Below are 24,167 nucleotides of genomic sequence, written 5' to 3' on the forward strand. Positions count from 1 at the left end.
GAGGGCTCCCCAAGGACTAAACCTTCCTCTGTTAACACAGTAATCTGTGTAGTCTGAGCACTGAGCCCAGCTGCAGCCTTTGAGTGTATTTGAGAGGAGGTAGTGTGTAATTTAAAACCCTTTATTTTTAAACCTTAATTTTTAAATTCCAGGACTGTAATTTAAAAACCTTTGTTCGCATCTTCTTTGGGTTAGTGGCAGTCTGTAAATTCATTCTAAGAAGCAGGATAAGAGGTGCTTAAAGCTGATATTAAAAGACTGGGTTACTGATATGACCAGTCAGTTTGTCATTAACTAAGTTGTTCCTCATGTAGAAAACACTCTGCTCCATTCTGTTTTATCTGAAGCGTGTTCTGTCTGCAATTAAATGTAGTTTACAAACAGAACGAATTCTCCTGGTGGGCAGCAGGTGTCTCCCAAGAGCTTTCATGAGCACGGATTATTCTTTGCTTCATAGCGATCTGTGTCTCTCCTGAAGCCAAAGGGTCTGTTTAACTGGCAGCTGTGTACAGAAGGAAAATTCCACGCAGACCTTCCATAGTTTCAGGCATCTTTTTTACAAACAGGTTGTGTCAAAGCACTTCTTATCTCTGGTTTCAGTGTAATTTTTCTTTTCCACAAATGCAAAACATAATTGGACATTGATGGCTCCTACTGAAATGAGAAGCTTTCAAGACTCTGAGCTAAACCATTTACCATGTGCTGGCATCTTGTGGGAGCAAGATAGTCCTGGGCCTGTTGTCTGCCTATCCAACAATGAGGAAATGAATGACGTAATGTTTGACTCTTTCACCTGCTGTGCAGAGGTTCAGATCTTATCCTGCCTCTTCCCTTCCCTTTCTGGAGGGGTACAGTCCAAAACCTGCTTGCACAATAGGGAGGAATGTTTCCTTGTAAATTCTAGTGTCCACTTTGCTTGGTAGGAAAGGACTAAGACTGTTTAGCTGATTATTGTTACTGGCTTCTGGGGGCGAAAGGCTTGTATTAGACTGTTGTATTTGTTAACCCTTTTCACTTGATAACTTTTGCAAAATACACGATCCGGTTGTTTGCTTTAGGACACAGTTCTGCAGGGAGCCGTTGGTTTACCTAGCCTGGACGTCTGCATTCACATGCAGTGATGGAAGGAGCTTTCTACTTAGAGGGCCCCACAGATTACCCCCTGCATTACTCTCTCTAATTGTAAACCAAAAGCTGTGTTTCAATTCCTGGAAATAATTATTGTCCATCAGTGTAGGAATCTAGAAGCTGGTTTTACGTTTGCTTTTCCTGTTCACTGAAACTGCTAGTCAGCACCAATTGTGTGCTCTGGCCCATATCAGCACCAGAGGCATGCAGAGACATAAAGAGTAAGTGCGCTGTGAGTTTGTCAGATTTCCTGACTAAAATGCCATCTCTTTCTAAGGATTGTTGTTTATTGAGGTCTAACTGCGTTTACTTGTCTTTTGAATGAAGAGTTTTGTGATGGGAGGTGAGCAGGTCTGTAACACAGTGGGCTATGCCCCAGAAATTAATCTCATTTTAGGTGAAGTAACATGACTGTAGCTCCTGTGAGAAGAGGTCTCATTGAATTCTTTATATGTGGTTCCAGAAAGGGAACTGTGAAGTCAGAATTGAAATAAGAGGATACATTTGTTTAATGTGGTCTAAATTTTTCTCAGGGAATTCTTTCCACTACTGTAGAGTTGAGCATGCTGGAGGTGTAAGTTTGTCTGCTGCGCTGTACTACAGCAGCAGGAGTATGCACAGACTTATTCTTCTGTCTGTTCATCTTATAGGAATAATAAAATCCATGTAAGGATGGATGTTACACAGTCAGAGGGTGGTAATTTCCATAAAAGCACCATTGGTGAGCATAGTATAGAGTTATAGAATCATTTAGGTTAGAAAAGACCTCTTTAAGATCATTAAGTCCAACCATTAACCTAGCACTGCCAAGTCCACCACTAAACCATGTCCCTAAGCACCACATCTACACATCTTTCAACATGGCAGAGCTCCTGGCAGAGCTAGAGCCCACAAATTCACTTTGTGTTGTAAATACCTAGTTAGTTTTCTCCTTTTGTTACAGCTATCTGCAAATAAATGTTCTTCCTCTGGGATTTGAACTAAAAGTGTCAGAAACTCACAAAGCCAGCCATTTTTAGGTAATACATTTGCATTGCAGAACATTCTGTAAGGCTTTTTCCTCGTTTACCTCTGTGAGTCTTCCCTGCTAGCACATACATGCAACCCTGTGTACATTCAAGAGCACAGCTTGGCCTTTATGACTAGCAGCACAGTAACAGAGTAAAATATGATAGAACATAATATAATAAAACATGATATTTAATTTTTAAACCAAAAAAGTTTCACGCTAACTTAAAGATTTCTTTTTTTTACACACAGACTTTTTTTAGATTATTTTTGCACTTTTTAATTACTGGAAAAGTGTACAAAAGAATGTGTGTGGCTACTTCATTGTTCAAAATTAATGAATTGAGGTTTAGGTAGGATGTTCTAGTCTAGATCATTAAGTTTTGCCTAAGAATTGCAAGATTACATTTTCTAGTGTGTTATGAAAGATATCGAATTACCCAGTTACACCATTCAATACTTTCCTTAGCATATAATTCCTTAAGATAATTTCTGTATTCCTTAACGTATCAAGTGACAACAGTCTGTAGTTATGGCTCTCTTTAAGTTAGTATCAGTTGGGTTTTTTTGTAACTGCAATTATCTTTTATCTTCTCAGATAACTTAAAAAATGTTAAAATGCGCTTTCAGCAACGTTCAGGAGTTTTCTTCCTATGTTCTTTTCCAAAGTCGAATGTGTTGCCTGGAGCAAAAGTGAAAGTTGCTGAAACTCTTGCTTCTGCAACAGGATGACTAGCTGTGTTTGCTCAGCAAGTCCTGTGTTACTTTGAGAGTAATCCACGTAAGGAGCGCTTGATGGACCCTGCATTGCTCAAGATGTCACTATGGTGCGAGAGTTGTGCAGGGATTAGAGGAGCAGGCGTTAATGCTGCCGTAGCCGTTACACACTTGGATGTTGGATGCATGCTTGCCTGGCTGTGTGAATATCCGCAGGCAAGTTGCTCTAGGGAGCAAAGCAGCAGCAATCATACTGCTTGAGCTGCAGAATGTGTTGTGGGGTCCTGTTTGTATAGCACAGAACTAACTTCCTTGTTCTGTGCTTGGAGTCCCTAAAGCTTTCCGGGAGCCATGTATGTAGAGTTGAAGCTTGTTGACCAGCAGTGTTGCTGCTGTTAATTCTGGTTTTGCTGACTGTTTAGAAGCATCCACGGGTCTGAGGCTGGGGATCAAAAGCACAGCTTGCTGGCTATAGGACTTGGGATGTTTTTTTTCCCTCTTGGCTTAGTGCCTTACAAAAATTAGGCATTAGTTATGTATTTTGCAACTGATCATTTTCGTGCCACTATATTAAATTATCGGAAAATGCAGTGGTGCAAGAGAATTGTTTCAAAAACTATCTCCTCCTTTCTTCCTCCTCACAACTAGCAAGACAGTCAACATAGTATGACATAAAAACCTGGGACCTTTTACATCTTCTTTCTTTTTAAAAGTGGCTACCTCTTACAAGAGATTCTTCTAAGTAAAATGGTACAGAGACCTGAAAAAGCTTGAGATGTTTGGAGATTGCAGTATGGATGCAGGGGATGCAGGGCTGTACAAGAAGCTGGATTGTGAAATAGCAAGAGATGTGTTGACTTGGCTACTCTAATGTGTCTGTTCTCCCAGTCCTGATACTTTTGCTAGTGATCACAGACAGCAAACTTACCTTATTGTTGATGTTTACATATCAGTCCTTCTTTCTACTAAAGTGGTTTATAAAATATTTATCATGACTGTTGGAAAACAGCATTTAAGGTGCTTGTGATTTCTGGTCAACCTTTTTCTTTTTTAAGACTATTACATTGAGGTGGAAAACATGATAAATTTAAAGTGTTTTACTTTTTAAAAATGGAAAGAGTTATTTTTATCTTAATTTTTACTGCTTTAGATTATGCATTGATCTTTGTTTATATTGCAGAGTGAGATGTGATTGGTTTATGTAATCAGCTTTATTTTTATATTGTTATATATTAGAGCAATGCTGCAGTGTATCTAAACATTTCTGTTTATATACAAAATGAGGAGGTAGAAGTTTTATGGATATAACAAATCTAGTTAGGGAGAAGGCTTCAATGTGGGATGCAGCAGTGCTTCAAATCATGAACTAAGTAGGTCTGATGCTCTCATAGGAGTTGTTAAGTCCAGGGGAGTAAGAGCTGTGGGGAAGTAGGATGCTGCTTCTGGCTTGGTGCAATATTGTTGGGAAAAGACTAAGGGCAGGAGAGGGAACAATGCAACCTCTTGAGAGTCCCAAAAGGAAGATGTAATCTTGACTGATAAGTGTAGGCTACCCAAACATGGAGAACTCTGCACGCCTTATGTTCAGTTTTTCATTTTAGGATGATGCAAGTGAAATAGTAATGTTTCCTGCCTTTGTATTCTTTGTGTTTATATAGCCTTTGATGTTTTAACACTATATATTTGTTTTAAAGCAAACACAGTTCAGATACTTGGATTTTGTTCCAGGAAGACTTGGACAGTTTGTTTTCTTTAACTCCTACAACCTACCTTTATCCAGTGAGCAGATGGCAGATCTTCTGGGTAATTGAGTATGAGGCTAACAGTCACTCTAGCATGATCTGTACCAGTGACTTTTTCGGTGTATTAATTGTGAAGAAGAGGAATTTACCAAAACACACCTGCTTAATTCTTGTGTAGGAAAGATTAAAAGGGTTTTGTTTACTTTCCAACCCATTTTATCTTTGTCTTATTCAGTCTTCCTGGCAGAGGGAAATGAGAGTCCCTTTCAGTGAAAGGTTAATGGTAACAGAAATCTTATTATAATCTAAAGAAGTCTTAGACTTCCACTGAAGTCTCTTTGGATTTCAAAATACCTGTATCTGCAGATCTGAAACTGGGAATAGAGCTGTGTGTTTTCACTGACCAAACTGTAGTGCGTCGGAGAAGTCCCTTGGCATTTCTGGCAAAACTAATCTAACTTCTAATGAAAGTTGTAGCTGTACGGTCTGATTGCACAAATGCATTCATTGTTTCAAACAATACACTGTGACATCTTGTATTAATTCTTTCCCTACTATTGTTTTATTTTTGTTCTAGACTACTTGTATGCATGAGATTTTACTGACTTTGGAAAATAAGACCTAAAGCTTTATATCACTTGAGAGTTTTTGAAAATCTCAGCAAGTGTTTTAACTTCCTGCTGTAAACTGGAATGTTTACACAGATAAGTAAATTAATATGATTGGTTTAAATCTGACATAGTTCCTTCAGCCTAGCTTGTGCCCTGCTGAAAACTCCAAAGTATTCCTTCAGGAAGTCACTTGCTCCTTAGGGCCTGAAAATACTGCCTATAGTGCCTCTAATAAGCCTATAAGCTTATATATAAAGATTTCCAGATTACTAAATCACAGTGTGTACAAGAAGAAAAGAAACCAGTCTAGTATGTTCCTTCCCCACCTCTAATTCCATAAAAATATTTTCCATTTCTCAGATTAAATGCATTAAGGCTTTTTAACTGAGTAACTAAACCTTTTAAGCAGTGTGATTTATAACTAAATTGGTTGTCTGACCAAATCCTTGAATTTTCTTGAAAATTACTGTTCAGCAACTGAAGTTTCAAATTAAGTCATCAAAAATGCTGATATTCTTAGAGTCATTAAATCAAGTTGATGAGTTATTTTTTAATGGCAAAAACTTCCTGTCGGATTTTATTAGGGAATACTGATGTGCATCTTGCAGAATAAAAGGCTCATTTGTTGTACAGGGCTAATGAATTTGGAAATGAGTTGCTATCACCTGAATAGAGCATTTGTAAAGAGGATCCTTCAGAGAGCAAGAAGCCCTTCATTTTTAAGAGTATGATACTGTTTTTCAGAGGTTAGAAAAGGACCTGAATACCTGGATGCGAGGAATATTAGATGTGACTAGACAAATAGGGTTTGATATGAATTATTAAAAATAAGAGCAAAATGGACATTTCAGCAAGCCATCTTTCCTATTTTTGTAACTAGCTTCCCATTTAAAAATTAAAAAGCTTCCTCTCCTGTTCTGCAGGGCAAAAGCTTTTCGTCACCACTGGAGAAAACAGTGTGTCTCTTGGGAACTGACACTGACAGTAAACATCATTGTGTCAAATGCCAAACCAAAAATATGGAAGTTACTTCTCTCCTGACTTTTTTTTTTTTTCCATGTTGATGGTTAGCTAGAGAGCTGAAGGGGAAATGAAACAAGGAGTGCTGCTTAGCAGTTATACATAGGCATCTTTATCAACATGATGAAAGAGGTGTAATGCTTCATGGTAATACTAAATCAGTCGTGAGAAATGGCCGGAACTCTGGGTCTCCTGGCTCCAGCTTGCAAGGCAGAGAGCCAGAAGAGCTCTGATGAGCGTCCTGCCTCTTTGGGCTCCAGTGTCCCAGGTTGCTCAGTACGCCTTTACCAGGTTTACTGCGCTTGCATTACTTTACCTTTTAAGGCTGATGTAGCGTATGACAGAAGAAGATTTAAGGGGGTAATGCTTTTGCTTTCTCATACCAGCTTACAGTGGTGTGGATTTTTCCATGATAAGAAAATGGTGTAGGAAAATGGCATTCTCTTGTGAAGCACCAGAAGAAATCAGTGTGCCTCTTGTACGCTAGCGAACAGCTTTATAGCATCAATCTGTCTTCTCCGGGCCTTGACTTCTGCTTAACACTGGATTTTTTAACTGTATTTTGATGCATTTGAAAATTGAAACTAGCATGGCCAGGTGTGATGTGGTTAGGAAGGGTTTTACGCTTGGAGAAGACGAGTGATGAATGAATTTTTCTGACTCCCTCAAAGTTTTCTGATAGAATCTGAACTTTAAGCTTGCAGCTTACAGAACCCCAGATGGTTTGGGACTGGCTTCACGAAAGGGGTTTTATATCACCACAGTTGAGATTAGCTGAATTTCTTCCTTCTCTATTTTTTAGAGTGACTTCAAGGATGGGATTTTGTTTGTTTGTTTTTGCTTGGGTTTTAGTGGGGACAGTATTGTTGTTTTGTTTATGGTTTGTTTTTTTTTAAGGTACTCCCTTTATTTGCATTTCAATGCACTCATTCTATTATGCTTCAAATTCCATTATCCACGTCTCAGCAGCAAGACTGCTGAGGTGGATATATTTATAGGTAGTTCTTCTGTCCTTGTCTATGATGTAATTTTTAATTAGATAGGCAGCCAGAACATTGACTAAATATCTCCTAATGTATTTTAAATAATTAAACAACAAAAACACCAGTACTTGTCCATTGTTCTTCTAAAATGTATTTCTTCCATAGTGCTTGTATGTTGCAGATCAGCTTTGACTTTTGTCTCTCTTGCTTCTCTGGTAGTTCAAAAAGAAAGGTAAGAAAGATAAAAGTTTCTGTGATGATTAGGAAATTTGAACCAGGTAGCTGTGGAAGTTATTATTTTATGTAGTATACAGAGGCCATAGAGTTGGCCAGTTGGTTGGCTTCGTATGGGCCAGTTTCTGAAATAATTGAGAGCATTTCACTCTAGAGAAAGGAATGTGTTGGTTTTTTTTAAGTGAGAAGTGTGTGACCCCTTTCTCCTTTAAAAATATTTTGTGTGCTAGCAAGTGATTGCAAACCTTTTATCAATTATTATTTGTTTAGGCTGCTATCTTTATGAAGGAAGCTGGAAGCTGTAAAAATACTCTCACTTCACAGCCAGCATATGAAAATATCATAGAATCATAGAATGGTAAGGGCTGGAAGGGACCTTCAAAGGTCATCTAGTCCAACCCCCCTGCAAGGAACAGGGATATCTCCAACTAGATCAGGTTGCTCAGGGCCTTGTCCAACCTGGCCTTGAACGTCTCCAGGGATGGAGCATCCACCACCTCTCTGGGCAACCTGTTCCAGTATTCTACCACTCTCATAGTAAAAAATTTTTTCCTAATATCCAACCTGAACCTACCTCCCTCTATTTTAAAACCATTACCCCTTGTCCTATCATAACTGGCCCTCCTGAACAGCCTCTCCCCATCTTTCCTGTAGGCCCCCTTGAGGTACTGGAAGACCGCTATAAGGTCACCCCGGAGCCTCCTCTTCTCCAGGCTGAACAGCCCCAACTCTTTCAGCCTGTCCTCATAGGAAAGGTGCTCCAGCCCTCTTATCATCTTCGTGGCCCTCCTCTGGACCCTCTCCAACTGGTCCATGTCCTTCTTATGTTGGGGACTCCAGAACTGGACGCAGTACTCCAAGTGAGGTCTCACGAGGGCAGAGTAGAGGGGGAGAATCACCTCCCTCGACCTGCTGGCCACGCTCCTCTTGATGCAGCCCAGGACGCGGTTGGCCTTCTGGGCCGCAAGAGCACATTGCCGGCTCATATTGAGCTTCTCGTCCACCAGTACTCCCAAGTCCTTCTCCTCAGGGCTGCTCTCGATCCAATCACCACCCAGTCTGTATTTGTGCCTGGGATTGCCACGACCCAGATGTAGGACCTTGCATTTGGCCTGGTTAAACTTCATGAGGTTGGTACGGGCCCACCTCTCCAGCCTGTCAAGGTCCCTCTGGATGGCATCCCTCCCTTCCAGCGTGTCGACGGCACCACACAGCTTGGTGTCGTCGGCGAACTTGCTGAGGGTGCACTCCATGCCACTGTCCACGTCACCGACAAAGATGTTGAAGAGGGCCGGGCCCAACACGGACCCCTGAGGGACGCCACTTGTGACCGGTCTCCACTTGGACATTGAGCCGTTGACCACTACTCTCTGAGTGCGGCCATTGAGCCAATTCCTTATCCACCGAGTGGTCCATCCATCACACCCATGACTCTCTAATTTAGAGAGAAGAATGTCATGCGGGACAGTGTCAAAAGCTTTGCACAAGTCCAGGTAGATGACATCCATTGGTCGACCCTTGTCCACCAATGCTGTCACCCCATCGTAAAAGGCCACCAAGTTGGTCAGGCACGATCTGCCTTTGGTGAAGCCATGTTGGCTGTCACCCACCACCTCCTTGCTCTCCATGTGCCTTAGCATGGTTCCCAGGAGAATCTGCTCCATGACCTTGCCAGGCACAGAGGTGAGGCTGACCGGTCTGTAGTTGCCCGGGTCCTCCTTGTTCCCCTTTTTAAAAATGGGGGTTATGTTCCCTCTCTTCCAGTCATCTGGGACCTCGCCAGACCGCCACGACTTCTCGAATACAATAGCCAGTGGCTTGGCAACTTCATCCGCCAGTTCCTTCAGGACCCGCGGATGGATCTCATCAGGTCCCATGGACTTGTGCACCTTCAAGTTCCTCAGATGTTCTCGAACCTGGTCTTCAAGTACAGTGGGCGGTGGTTCATCCTCACAGTCCCTGCTAGTTCTTTCCACAGCTTGGGTGGTAAGACAAGAGGCTTTACCATTGAAGACTGAGGCAAAAAATTCATTGAGTACCTCAGCCTTCTCTATGTCCCGGGTAACCAGAGCACCAGTATCCTTCCGGAGGGGGCCTACATTCTCTTTGGACTTCCTTTTGTCCCCTACATACCTATAGAAGCATTTCTTGTTGCTTTTTATATCCCTTGCCAAATTCAATTCCTTCTGGGCTTTAGCCTTCCTCACTTGATCCCTGGTCACTCTTACAGCTTCTCTGTATTCCTCCCAGGCTATCTGTCTCCGCTTCCACCCTCTGTAGGCTAACCTCTTCATTTTCAGTTGGTCCAGGAGCTCCTTGCTCATCCACGCCGGCCTCCTGGTCTTTTTGCCCGACTTGTTCTTCGTCGGGATGCACCTCTGCTGAGCTTGGAGAAGGTGCTCCTTGAATGTGGACCAACTTTCCTGGGCCCCTTGTCCCTCCAGGGCCACCTCCCACGGCACTTTCCCCATCAGGTGCTTCAAGAGGCCGAAGTCCGCCTTCTTGAAGTCTAGGGTACAGAGCTTGCTGAATGGTTTCCTTGCTGCCCCATGGATCTTGAACTCCACTGTGTCGTGGTCACTGCAGCCACATATCTTTTATGTATCTGTGTTACTTAAAGATGATGCTTATGGATGTAGTCCCGAGCATCCTGTCTCGTTTGTCAGTACCACACGAGCAGTGTTGTCCTTAGTTACCATACAACAAACTTGTGCTTTCTTACAGTAGCTTGCAATGACTGACTCATTTTCAGTCCTGTCTTGCTAATGAAGGTAATGTCTTTGTTCAGATCTCTTCTTGTAGATACAGTTGCTAAAACAAGAACTCTGCTGACTATTACGTTGTCTTTTTATTTCATAGATCTGCATCTTCTCTTCATCTTCTTTGTTTGTCCTTATACTTTCCAAGACTCTTACCTCAGTTGTTAGCTTGTCAGTGGACAAGCAATTTCTTTTTACACTAAGTGTGTTAAATGGAATGTGCGTGTTTTCTTGGTGATGTGTTTCTCTCTCTGTTTCCTTTCTCTGTAGGAAGACTGGATTTTTGATTGATCGTTAGTCCTTTTGGTTGAGGTTTATTGTTGCTGACTAAATTCAGTAACTGGAACATGTTGAGCTTCTATTTATGGTTACTAAAATTGAGAAATCTATATGCTGGCTTGACAAAATACATCTTTGCTGGCTGAGACTTTGTCAAATATTCTTTCCTGTTGGTGGGGTCTAACCACTGACTACAAAGAGGCCTCGGAATCATTTTTTGTGGGACACTTAGGGCAAATTACTCCTCATGTCATTGCTCATTGCAGGTTGACAGTTGTACACGAATAGGGTCAGACAGAAAAGAGCTAAGACACCTCTTGCTCTTTCCAGATGCTGTGAGCCAGCTGTGATGTTCCTGCTGGAAAAGGAAAATTTAAGTTGTTGCTGAAAGCAGATGATTGCTGCCTGCTGTATGAATGTTTTTTGTTTAATTGGCATGGATTTAATTAAGTAGCAATAGAGTTTTCAAAGATGACTGCTGGTTGCTTTGTGGCTGCTGGGGAGTAACTCCTCAAGAGTGGTGCTGTGCCCATTTGCCACTTGGTGTTATTCCTCGTGAACGCTGGTTCCTGCATTGCAAATGATTCTTTTAATTTTTCTGCTGTCATCACTCTGTGCATGGATGTGATTCCACTTTACCTGGTTCCAGCGTGCCTGCTTTAGGTTAAATGAGACACTAGTCTGTGAAGTTTTCAGCCTTACACCTGGAAGTTTTTGGGTTTGTTTTATTCCTGCTCCCTCCCTCCTGGAGCTTCAAAGTAATCTAGATCTTATTAAAGGCTTTTGATTCTCAAATATTTTTACATATAGGCATCTTTTACAGCTACAGCAACCCATTGATTCTGGCTTTTAACTACAGGATCCTCTTAAATTTTGGTTAATGAAAGAGGAGTAAGAGCAGTTAGAGCGTATTCTAACTTAAGTGGCTGGTGACCGAAAAGGGGAGGAAGGAGACAAATTACTGTAAGTACCACAGGAGTATTTTTAATACTTTCTCCTGGAACACTCTGGCAGTTGTTACATTAGGCTCTGTTTTGAACTTGCATATGTTTTAAATTAAATATATAAAAATAAATGTTGGAAGGACACGTTATCTTTAGTAATGTCTGTACTGCGTATGAAAAAAAACTAAGCCTTTTACTGTACATGGTTTTAGTGTGTTACTAAAGAGTTCTGAAAACATTAAAAATGGAAACAAAGCCTGAGCTTAAAATTTTACTGTAAATGGAAACTATTGAAAAAAGTGGTGAGCTGGCTGCTTGGTCTAAGAATTCCAGTACTATGGGGAAATCTGATTTCTCTCCGCAAACTTTATGTGTATGTGAGAGTAATGGAGATGAAATTCGGATGGGTAAGAGATTCTCATCCCCTCTGTACAGTAGAATCACAAGGGGATAGTTTCAGTACATGGAATTTTTTGTCACCCGGCTAAGAACCAGTTTGACCCTTGTAGAATGGACACATACACCTTTTGGTCTCTAGAGTGAGTGATTTTGCACACATACTCTGTGATGTACATACCCACAGAGAACAAGAAAATCTCGTGCTTGGATGTGTGGTCTCAGCGGAGGATCGCATCTGTAGGAAGCGATGCAGTGAGCTCGTGTGCTGTTTCGTTTACACAGAGTAAAGGCGCATTTCAATTAAAACCAACAAGCTTGGATCCCCCTGCTAATTTCTTCGTAGAGCATCAACCTGCCGAGTGCTCTATCTTCTTGCCAGAGTGAATGTTAAAGTAGTGTTTGTACAGAGATACTTTTTTTTATAAAAATGTACTTGGAAGAGACTGAAGATGATGAGAACTCAAGTCAGATACTTCAGACTGATTCAGCTTTTATTTATTTCCCTTTTCCTGTAGGCTACAGTTCTGCATTAGTCATTTATCATGGAATGAAGTTGTGGTCGCTACCATGAGGTTGGGGTTAAAGTAAAGGAGACTTTGGAGGAGAGGAATTAATATAAATTTATAAGATATTGCTTGCATAAATAACAGAAAACAGTAGTATTTATACCCTCTTATAGCACAGTTACCTAGAATAATACATACAGTAATACTATGATATGGCCACGGCTGCTGTTCCACTATACATAGCTGACTTGTTCTTCTGTTTTATCAACTTCATTCTCTGTGAGCAGCAATGTATCCAGCAGAATGGCCGATGACGCTTGGATGGGTGAACTCCTCAGCCTCATTGGGCTCTGGTACATAATGGGGTTAATGCCATTTCTCATCCCGTGCATGACAAAGAGCTTGGAATTTTCTGCCACTGAACTTCTGAAAGAGATCCTGCTGGAGCGCTTCCGAAGGGCCTTGATAGGCTTTGCGGTCCGATAGTTGCAAGTGATATACCTGCTGAAAGCCTCTCTAAATGTTTTGTTGAAGAGTGTATAGACAAGAGGGTTCACTCCTGAGGATACATATCCTATCCAAACAAATATCTCCATAAGCTTTTGAAAAACTTCCTTGTTGCAAGAGTTGCACAGAACCGAACTTACGTTTGTTATGAAAAATGGGCACCACATCAACAAGAAAAGAAAAAATACAATCCCCAGAACTTTTGATGCCCTTTGTTCGTTGGTTATCGTTTGCATGGACTTCCTCCCAATTGTGGATGTTCTGCACATAGGCATATCATTGGACAAAGTCTTGTCCTTTCTGGAGCCATTTAGCATAGCCACCTTTTCTGGTGAGGAGGCAGGTGTTGTATCACGCTGAAATACTGTGGACACTGTTGACCAAGTGAATCGCTGAGGTGGCTTGTTGATCAAGTAGGCCTTCTTGCGTAGCACTTGGATTGTCAGAAAATAAGTGACTATCATGATAGCGAGGGGAATAAAGAATGCAGCCACTGATCCGTACAGAATGAAGTCGTGAAAACGATCAGGCATCAGGACACACGTGATGTTTGTAGAGTGGCCGTTTCCGTCTTCGATGCCTCTGATAGGGATCGGAATAGCAATGCCTACAGGAGAAAAACCACGTACTTCAGCATAGGGTAATTGCTTGCAACCTCCTTTTTGGGCCTGAAGCCTCAGAGTCTCTAAAGAAAGACAGTTCCTGAGCTCTGAAGCAGGCACAGGAGAGAATGTGAATTGTGGAGAGCGTCACGTGGGTAATTGGGCAAACAGTACTTTGAGACTTGGCAAGCTCAGCTTTAACAGAGTGCCCTTTCTAAGGAGATTGGGCCTAACCCTTAGTGATTGAGGAAACAGTATAAAGTTGCCAACTTCTCAAGTGTAAAACACATGAATTGCTTTGACTCTAGTTGTTAGAATTAGTATGATTTTTCCTCCAGTGAAGTGTTTCCCTGATGCCATCTGTTGGGATTGTTTTTTTTCTCCTGGGGTAACCTTTGTACTTTTTGAAGGGCAGTTCTGTAAACACATAAAACTTGTCTTTCCCTCTTAACCACATCAAGTGACTGGACACAGGCAGCTGATTTTTTTCACCCTGCTTGACTCGTATATACAAGTAGTTAAATAGATGCCAGAATTATGCAGTGTGTGTTTGAGACGGATTTGTTGTTTAAAGTCTCTTGCATATTTAAGAGTGTTTAAATGAGGCTAGCTAGCTCTGTAATTCACCATTCGTTTAAAAAAAAAATGTTAGCAGTCTTGTCTTTTAAATGAATTTTTTATAACCACTAGATTACAGTCAGCACTTCATTTGCCAGCAGTCTGACATTACAATGAAAACAACAGGTTCCTTGCTGTCTGCTGAAGGTTGTTTGTGCTGTGTTTCCTGATACCACTTAATGAGCTCTAGGGATTTACTGTATTCCTCTGCTACTCTCCTTACTGAAGTTGGTTGAAGGCAGCAAGAGCAAACTGGTTTACCCTTCAGCCACTTGATCCCTTTCTATTTAAGAGGCACACCTTCAGGTACAGCAAACATTTAAAATGAGGATTGAACCAAATTAACCTTTGATTTAGAGAACCCTGGCTCAGCTGCAGAGTACTTTTGTGTTAAGATAAAAAAGAAATGAAAAAGTACAGTGATTAATGACAATAAATCAGGCATTAAAAGGTCATCTTGTAAGTGTCTTCTCGTGCTAATAGTTTCCTTTTTGTGTGTGTGATGAAATAGAGATAGCATCTTTCCTCCTATCATCACAGCTGTTCCAGAATTTTTTTAAGTTGGAATTTTTGATTTTAGGCATTTATGCCTCAGCCAAGAAGGTGGATGTACCCATTCTCCTATGCATCATTTGTCTTAATAATATAGAATAATTTTGTTGTTTCTGACCTCCTTAGCTCATTAAACAAATATATTTTTTTTAAGCATTAAAGACAGATAAGGTGCCATGTGCACACCACAGAGGTGCTAATATAGAAGTTTATACATTGGTATCCTTTATATAAACTGTTCAGGGTTTGTTAGGGTTGTTTTTTTGCTTAGAAGTTGCCGTTTCTATATGCTATATCGCCAGTGCATCTCAGTCTTCAGTGTGAATGTTACCAGCCACTCACTTTTGTTTCAGTCTTTGATGTATCTAACTGACCTTTTTAACTTTTTTTCATGGGATGATTGTAAGGCACAGATTTTAGCAGTATCTACTCAAGGCTTAAAAATTGTGTTTGGAACAGAATACACTACCACAGGAACATGAAATCATGTTTTCTCAGGAGATATGTTATGCATGCAGATATTGTCTTCTGATTTTTGGACTTTTAGGACCATGAGGAAGAGTGATGATTATCCCTGCTCAATCCTTACCCTTTCTGGTCACCCTGACAAGGAGCAGCAGTTCAGGCAGATTTTTTTATGATGTAGCTATGTGTGATCCAAGAGGTGGACTTAGGCCAGCCCAGATGTCAGGGTCTGCTAACCAATAGTGCTTGGCCAAATTTTTCATTTTGCCCAGCTTTCAGGTATTGTTTTGGACATGAAAAGCTTCTGCATTCCTTTTCCAGTTTCCGAGTCTCACATACCTATTGAAATGAGCCAAACCACGATGATTTTGATGATTGTTGTAGCCCATGAATTGTACTGACTAGCCTGGATTGGCTTTTTAATTGCAATATAGCGGTCTAGTGAGATGGCACAGAGGTGCATGATGGAAGCTGTGGAAAAGAGGACGTCAAGGAACAGCCAGATAGGACACAAGGCAGTTGGAAAAGGCCAGGCGTTGTCTGAAAGAGAACAGAAAACTCATTAGAATCTAAGCTTTTTGAGGGTTTTCAGTGTGCAGTTTTCCCTTGGCATCTGTATCTTTGAGTTCATATTTCTACAGGAACTGAGCTTTGCCACTGCTTCAGCTGGATTCTGTTTCACATTTTAGTTAGCTCCTAACTGGCATGGTTGCTGCCATCACACTGATGAGGCTGTGCATTATAAACCTTTCCCTCTGTTTTTGTCCTTTCTAGATCGTAAGCTCTTTGTGGCAAGAACTCTGGATAAAAAAAATTTTAAAAAATGAGTCATGACTGTGCTTGGTCCTTGCACGCTGCTGTTAAATGATTTTTTTCAGCTATGTCTCCTTGATAGTCCTGTGATTCAAGGTCGTATTAAATGGAGGAGATAATGGGTCATAACCAATGTGTTAGTCAATCATTGCAGAACCATGGTTGGATCTTAGTGGTGATCTTGAAGAATCTACTTCATACAATTTTAAAATGAGTTTACTATGTCACTTGACCAGATACATTTGAGCATTGATGTGGCAAAGCAGGGATCTTCTGTCTCAGTAAAGGTTTTATAAAAATTGGAGGGCTTCCATGCGTGTCTTCCCCCCAAGGGCCATGGCTTGGATTGTAAGTCTGACGTCCTGTTTCTTACAGTAGTTGTCTGTCTTTAATGTTAATCTTTATAGTGAACGTAGGGTCTGTCAACTGCATTGTCTAAAATAAAGGTTTTGTAGTGTTGACTTTTGAAAAGGCTCATATTTTTGTGAGCTGAGTCTCCCCATCAATGGTTAGAATACCAAACCAAATGAACTTAATGAAAGTCTGATTTTTCTTAACTGCTTTATTTTCATTCACAAGTAGTTTGTATTGTAATCCAGTGCTAGCAGTGTTCAGTTTGAGATGCACCTTTGTGTTTGTTGTGTGTTTACGAGAATGTTCTGTAGTCCTAAGGAAGAATGTGTGAACACTGTTTTTTCTATTTCTAATGGTAGAAGTTGATCTATTAAATATATTCTCCTTCCTTATAAAGTTCAGCTGTACTCAATCAATAGACACATTAATAGTATTGTCAGAGAATTCAGTTCTTCATTGAATGATGATTAAGAGGAAAAAAAAAAGACATTTCTAACAAATCAGGTTGGTTCTAATCTCCTTGCTCTGAGTAGATAGATCTGCGTGCTGAGAATGCCAAATGAGCTGGACTGTTGTAATACTGAGTCTTATCGATGTGGTAATGTTCCTGTAGTTTGTGGTTAAACCATTTTTTTCATAACGTAACTGATAGATGGAAATGATAATGGTGCTGCCTTGAGTTGAATTATAAACTCCAGAGGATGGAAAATTTTGTGAAGTCAGACATAGCATGTACTTGTCTTACCTATGTTGGGTTAACCTCGCCTGTTAAACAAAGAGAACGCATGGATGGAGCCCTGAACTGAACCTCACTTATCCCCAAAGCAGTGGACTCCAGGTAAGGATGATGTAGGCAGTGAGGCAGAAGGCAAAGAGGCAGTCTACTTTCAAATCATTAACCAGTAAATTTTAGTATCTAGCTGCATATTTCCTAAAAAAGATATCATGGTTGAAATAATGCTTCAAAAGGTTATTCTGTCAGGTAGGTGTGAGAAAGTTGTAATTGGTACATTATGAAACGCTTACTCATATTTAGTTTTTCTATCTAAAACTAAAACTTTCAGCTGGCAGTAAAGTATAGTGCCTTGCTGAAATAAAAAATGGAAAACCAAAATGCCTGGTAAAAAAAAAAAGAGAGAGAAAAATACACTTAAAAGAAATAATTTCTTTGGGCTTCAAATGTTTTTGCTCACTCCAGAAAAATAAGGCTACTTCTTTTGACTCTATGATGAAGGATTAGTTCAGATAAAACATGAACAATGCAAAGGGTTTTCTACATCGTGAAGGTGGCAGATAACACAGCTGGATTTCAAGTGAGCAGCTAATGCTTCTGTTGAGAGTACTTAGATGCTGCTCCCTGGATTATGACTGCTTTGCTTTCTGGAGAACTGCAGTGTGATACATTCTTTCCTTTTGTAGTTAATTTACTCTTTGCAGAAGAAAACTCTCAAATATTTTGCAATAAAAAGCTCTTTTTCTTCTTTTAAATATAAATGCCTTTAAACAGCTATCTGATGCAAAGCAGCCTCGTACGTTTTTGAGTTAAGTGCAACTGAACAGAGAAAGCTTTGTCTTTTATTTCTTTTTATCTTGTTTTGAACTGGGTGCAGAAGGCTGTAAGCTATCACATCCATGATGACAGCATTATGTACTCTTATATTTGTGTGTATAAGATGATGGGTTTTATCCAAACAAAATCAGAGTAGACTCTAAATGCTGATAAGAATTTAAGAATCTGGTTATTATTTAAACAAAACGAGGATTGTGAAGCAGATACCTCAAAGTCCAGAAGAATCACGCAATTGTCTAGGATTCATACTGTGGTGTATTTTGGTTTTACTTATTTTCATTTCTTGGTTACACCTGTGTTAGAAGCTCTGCCTAGCGTTAGAGGGACTGCTCCAGGCTGTGATTGTGTCCTTTCTTTCCTGGTGGTGGTGGTATGCATCACTGTTGGCCTATTCTGTTAGTTTGGAGGTATGGAAAAGATGGAATACTAGCTTCCCCTCAGGACCCAGGAAGCATCTCTGACCCTTGAACGTGATGGTCACCTGCTTATTTGTTGTCCAGCTTTATGATTCAGACTGAACATAAAATGAGTATGTCCTGCCAAGCAGTGATACAGATCCCTTAGCGGGTCATGTGTAGTTTGGATTGTTACAAGTTCTGATTATCCTAATGTAACTCCACACTTGTGGAACAGACCAAAGCATTTATGGGGCTGACTGAGATTCTGCTTTTACTGATCTGCTTTTGCAGATTATTTTCCTTATTTTGAGTCAATACAAGATAAAGTACACATTTTAAGATTTGTCTTGCATCTTAAGAGAAGATACATGAGCTTTTACCGTGGCTGTCTACCCTCGATTAATCTTTATTTAAGAAAAGCTTTATTTATAGGAAATACCTTGGAAATGTGTAATCCTTAAGACAAAGTTCAGTATAGAAGAGCTGGTCTTGCTCTAATCCAAAAGGGTTTTTTGTAAGCTTGGGAGAAAGCACTGCTTGCGTATGTGTATAAGCATGATTGAGAGAGATCTTTAAATAGACTGGGAAACCGTTTGTTCTGCTATACGGGCTGCTGAAACGTGTTGCCTGTGAAGGATTGTGCTGCTGTTGGATAATGATGCTTTTACTGGGATGGAAATTGGATATTTTTAATCACTAGCTGCCTTAAGTGTAGGCTTCAGGCTTCAAGTGTGGAGGATGTGTGTCTGTAGCCAGTGTGTGGTGTTCACCCTCGTGTCAGTGTGCAGCTTCGTGGGCTGCGCAGACCTGGCATTTCCAGGCTGCGTCTTGCTGTCTCACCCCCACGGCTGCCTGCCTTTATTTCTCTGCTACAATTATAGTTTCAACAGTAGTTGTTCACTGTCATGTAGTTTTTTTAATTTAGCCAAAGTAATTTTTTTATTAGAGTTGGTTTGTGAGGGATAAACCTTTGTTTTCTTACTTACCTTTAGCTTTGAAATGTTGGAAAGTAACCATCAACTAAAGCAGTTTTCTCTGGTAGTTTCCACAATCAAGAAGGGAAGATTTGACGTTTGTTTGTCACCAGTGACGGGGGAACATTAAGATGGCAATTGTTTGTGATAGATTTTACCAATAATGGTTTGCAGCCTAGGACGATCAGCATTACTTTTTAATTTTTAAGTGGATGAATATGAGGGACAGAGAATATGTTTTGAAAGATGCTACATGCTCCGTCTACAAGTAACCCACAGCCCAACATGACACAGGCAACAGATTTCTTCCTGCCGCAGGCTTTGCAAATGAGAGGATTTCTCAAGTTTATTTGCTAATTTCACTAGCTGACGAATAGCAGTATTTTTGCTTTCCTTCAGTAGTTCAGTGTAGAAATTTGGATAACTCTTTTGAAAGCTAGATTTCAGAGAATGCAATTGTTTCTTAACATGCCCTCCTATTTTTGGAAGAAATGAGAAGAATTTAGCAAGCAGTAAATCAATGATCTGTTTGTATATTCTGACACTCACATGCCTAAATTAAAACTGCAGTGTATTTTCATACCAGAATACGTTTTGGTTGCTCTGCTGAGAGTAAATAACCTGCTGCTCGTGGTATTACACCTGTGAGTGAGTTGCATATTTATTTATTTATTAAAAGGGACAGCTCTTTATTACAGAGACAGTGTATTTCTGAAGACTTTTCTGTAAGCGTACTGTCAGGGCACAGAGCCAGTATCTGTAGTAGATTTTGAATTTGAATGCTCCATGAAACATTAATTTTTACAGTCAGAATCTTTGATGTGACTGCATTTTAGTTCACACCTTTTCCCTCGAGCGTTCTCCATGTAATTAGATATCAGTCCCAAATCAGAAGCATAATATTTGTATTCTGTATCTAGAAACTGCACCCAGCTATTTCATTATTATGGAAACATTCCTGTGCAGAACTGCCAGGAGGTTGGATTTAAATGGCTCTCTGGCTATCAGTGATTATTCTATGTTCAAGTAGTTATCTGGTTAATGTAGCTTCAAGATTTAGACTTGTTATGTATTTAAATGTCTGTTCTAGCTTTGTTCCAGTAAGTCCTCATGTTTTGCCCATGCTTTGAGCTTCTGTAAACATCTCAGCATCTTCTACAAGTCTGTGAAGAGGCAAAGCAGTTTTTCTGATTGGCTGCCAGAGAGAGATTTATGTGCAAGAAATTTCAGTTTTGACCACTGCTATGTGAAAGGCTGGTCACAGTCTTACTTAGTTAATTATAACTAATTTTGCTACTTTCTTGTAAATTTCCTGCAACATGAAAGATGCTTTTGTTTGACTTCTAAATTAAGATTCCTAGCATGCTTTAAACTATTGTAACCAGGGTTTAGCACTGGATTAACTGAGAGATTAAGGAGCAATAGTCTCTTTATAAAGTTGAAAAGAAAAGATTTATTGGTCTAGCAAAATGAAATTAATTAAAAAAATCCCAAACAAAAAAACTCCACCACCACCAAAAAACAACTCCGCAAAATCCAGAACTTGCCTTCTCTTTGTGTTAATTGCTAGTCCAATACCAGTGTTTTTTATGGTTAGTAGTTTTATTTTTATTATTAATGAGGCCTTTGGCAGGAACTAAGCAGTTACAGTATCTGTGTGTAAGTATGTATATATGTATTTGTTTCTTGCCCCTACACATACACATACATGACTTATGAGGGTTTTTTATAAGTGACTGTTTTTTCTCAAGTTAGAAATCATTGTCCTGGTCATGGACGTTCATTTTTCTTTTTAGAAACTGTTGCTTGAAAAAAGACTATTTTATGCAATCAGCACTGAATTCTGACCTCCAATTCATACCTCTGTCTAGGGAGAAGCAGTCTGTAATACACTGAAATTCAGTCTCAACGCATTTAGTGAACAAACACATTTGTTAATAAAGTGATACCAGTCTTCTGCAGCGAGCAAAAGCTACTGATGGTCTTTCTGAAATAGTTTATGATTGTGTTTGCTTGTTGCTCAGGCAACTCTTAGATATCTAGGAATCTCTATCTCTTAAAAGCATAGGAAAAATGAACTCCTGCAGCCTTTCATTGTCATGGTCTGGTGGTATCTGTACCTTAAAGATAATTGTGTAAATCTGTAAACTTATTGAAAACCTGTCTCATGTTGATTTGTCCTTTTCCATTTGTATGATATGAAAATAGACCATTTAAAAGAAGCTTTAGGAGTAAAATAGATAGACATTCCCATGGAGCTGCCTCTGATTAGCTGTCAAAAGCAATATCTGAAATAGAGCTGAGCATGAGAGAATATGAAAAAGTCATGCTTGTTCTGTAATGACTAACCAGAAAGAAAATGTCACACCCACTGTATGTTCATGTAAAAAATACCGATTTTATTCCTTATGAAACAGATTAAATGATAAATCTGAGTCTCAAACATCAGGTACATGGATTGAGGCTTCCTTGGCTTGACATATGAGTTAATTCTTTGGGATGCTCTATGAACCTGCCATTTTCCTGGGGGTGGGAGAAAAAATCAGTGTCTCTGAAAGTGGTACTGGTAAAATTTTTTTGTCACTGGTGGTGCCAGGGGCCGTATCTGACTGCTCATGGAGCTTAGAGTAAATACTAAAGTAAAATCAGATGCCTGACTCCTAGAAAGTTCAAAACCTGTTCAGTGTGCTGAACAGATTATCTGTTCTTCATTTCATGTTTTTTAAGAGAAGGCTGACTGCAATTAGTGTAATACCCAGTAGAGCAGATACCAACATTGTGCTGATGTTAAAAATAATATCCCGCTGTACAAAATGTGATTTCCCATGTCCAGCTCCAATTTAATATCATTTCTAAGTCTCAGGTGATTTTTGAATGGTTTGCTTCAAAGGAAAGAGTATCCATGGTGGGTATACTTCCCATAAATCCATTAAGCTATATTAAGGTGAGAGGGAGAGAAGATTTAGCAAACCTCATCCAAGTGATTTTTAAAATTGTAATGGTGGGAAGCAAACAGTTTTTATGTTTAAAATAGACTTCCCTAAATTTTACCCCATATGCTAGCCTGATGAAATGAGCGCGCTGTACTTACCGAATAATATTATGAGTAGGGCAATCGGCATCACAAACAGACCCACGAGCAAATCTGCCACTGCCAAGGACGTCAAAAAGTAGTTGGTAGCATATTGCAACTTTTTCTCCAGAGACACCGCCAGTATGACAAGTATGTTCCCCCCAATGGTGGGGATTATCACCAGGAGGATCAGTAAAGCTGCCCAACGCACTTTGTTTCCTTGTTCGTCACTTGGGTAGTCCTGCCTGGGTTCTCCTGTTACTGAGAGAGGCGACAAAGATCCATTGCCAACTCCAGACTCGTTGAAGAAATTTAAAGGATAGGACATTTTCGTGTCCAGCAGAATGTATTCGGGAGCTGTGTTTTGCGCAGGAATTTCGTTCGGTGTAAGAGTTGACTGTTCCTCTCTGGTCCAGGATGGTCCTGAAGAAAGGCCAGCATGGTCAGTATGGTAAACTGGTCATCTGCTATTTTGGGATAGAGTAACCATGTCCAAGCTGGTATCCAATTTTTTTTATCCTGTGCCTTGCTGGGCGCAGTTAGGTTTTAAAAATGAAAGTCCTGTCTTGTGTCCATCTCTGGTTGGTAGGGTCTGGTCTCGCCGTTATAGCGAGGCTCAGGTTTCAGAAGATTATAGGAGACAGTTCAATAGCTGTGAAAAGTAAGCAGTGCATTAGCTTCCTTTTTTTTTTTCTTTCCTTTCTACAGAAGTGAAAAGTGATAGATGAATTTGGATGCCAAATGGTTCCCTTTAGATACAGTGTACGTAGATTTGCTCTTTGTAAGTACAAACTGATGCAAAGGCAGATGCTCGCGTTGTGTATATGCAACTCCTCCTCTCCCGAGTGTCTAGTCTTCAGCAGCGTGTGCGTAGGCAGATGGCAGTTCCCATGTTTCCCCTTATTAAGAATCCTATTTCTCCACAGAGAGTCACCCCAAAAATATCTACAGAAATGATGTATGAGATTTCCGTTTTAATGTCTACAGTTCCTAATTTATCAGGTGAGGGTCAGGAAGCTGTAGACAATAAAACACTGGTGACATTCTCAAGGGGACCGTAAAGATTTATGGAACTGAGATGTCTAAATTTACCCATTACTTGAAGGGGGCAGTGAGTAAACCACTTGTTTTTGTAATCTGAGCAGGGCTTTTATTAAGCACAGCCATTTCTCCCCCTCTCTCTTTTCTCTCGCTGTCTCTCTCAACTCTGCTGAGGACTTAACGCTTACATTTCCCCCTTCGAGCAGAGACTAAAACAGCTGTCACGGCATTAAGCTGAATGAATGAGCAGTTCAGTTACTGAGAAGATTTGATGTGTTGCAGTTTTCAGGTGAAGAAAGCCTTACCTCTTTCTCTTGCATTTTAGTAGACTTCACTTTCCATCCAGGGAAGAGCCTTTGTAATTTTCTTTTTCATCATGTGGTGAATTTGAAGATAAGATTTTTCACTACTTTCCGGAAAACAAGTTGTTTATTTGGTTTTGGTTTTTGTAATTTTTTCTGAAGCTTGTCTCTTTGTGTGCTTTTGTTTAGCACTTACATTTCTTCGAACACCATGATCAAGATTTTCTGTTTTGGGAAAACTGTATTTCTTACCCAGGTATTTTCTCCGGTTCTTGAATAGAGGAGAAGAATCATTCTTGCCAAATTTATAAAAGATAGAAATAAGGTTGTGTTCTTTTTTCGCTGTCCTTTCTCTTCCATTCCTTTGATTTTACTGAAGTGATTAGCAGAGTCTGTGTGCAGTTTTCTCTTTGTTCATTAGCAGAGCTTGCAGTCTGCTGCTATCCTTGTTTGTTGATTGACTCATTCCAGTGTATCCAGCTCCAGTGCTTGAAAAGCATGAGTGGAAGTTTGGCTCGAAAAGCGCCAGAGAGGGTTAATTGATTCAGCGCTCCAGTACTATAAGGCG

The 24,167-nt window shown here is 40.1% G+C and overlaps 2 protein-coding genes across 3 annotated transcripts in view; one reads left to right on the forward strand and one right to left on the reverse strand.

The window, feature by feature from the left end:
- The window catches only part of PSMD1 (proteasome 26S subunit, non-ATPase 1), a 78,709-nt gene that overhangs the window by 18,828 nt on the left and 35,714 nt on the right, over nucleotides 1-24,167 (forward strand). The gene's annotated exons all lie outside the window — the stretch shown is intronic.
- On the reverse strand, nucleotides 12,564-22,584 carry HTR2B (5-hydroxytryptamine receptor 2B). The gene is made up of 3 exons (XM_009978044.2): nucleotides 22,275-22,584; nucleotides 15,414-15,614; nucleotides 12,564-13,444 (listed from the first exon to the last, which is right to left on the reverse strand). The coding sequence occupies exons 1-3, from the start codon at nucleotides 22,582-22,584 to the stop codon at nucleotides 12,564-12,566; spliced, it is 1,392 nt and encodes a 463-aa protein (XP_009976346.1).

The sequence above is a fragment of the Tauraco erythrolophus genome, chromosome 11 (assembly GCF_009769465.1).
Source record: "Tauraco erythrolophus isolate bTauEry1 chromosome 11, bTauEry1.pri, whole genome shotgun sequence".
In the NCBI taxonomy this organism is placed as follows: domain Eukaryota; kingdom Metazoa; phylum Chordata; class Aves; order Musophagiformes; family Musophagidae; genus Tauraco; species Tauraco erythrolophus.

What these genes read in the sequence shown, in the direction of transcription:
- HTR2B (XM_009978044.2), bottom strand. Translation starts at nt 22,584, where the DNA reads ATGTCCTATCCTTTAAATTTCTTCAACGAGTCTGGAGTTGGCAATGGA. An exon ending in CCTACTCATAATATTATTCG is followed by an intron (nt 15,615 to 22,274) that starts GTAAGTACAGCG and finishes GTTCTCTTTCAG; the next exon opens with ACAACGCCTGGCCTTTTCCA. An exon ending in GGTTTGGCTCATTTCAATAG is followed by an intron (nt 13,445 to 15,413) that starts GTATGTGAGACT and finishes TTTCTCCTGTAG; the next exon opens with GCATTGCTATTCCGATCCCT.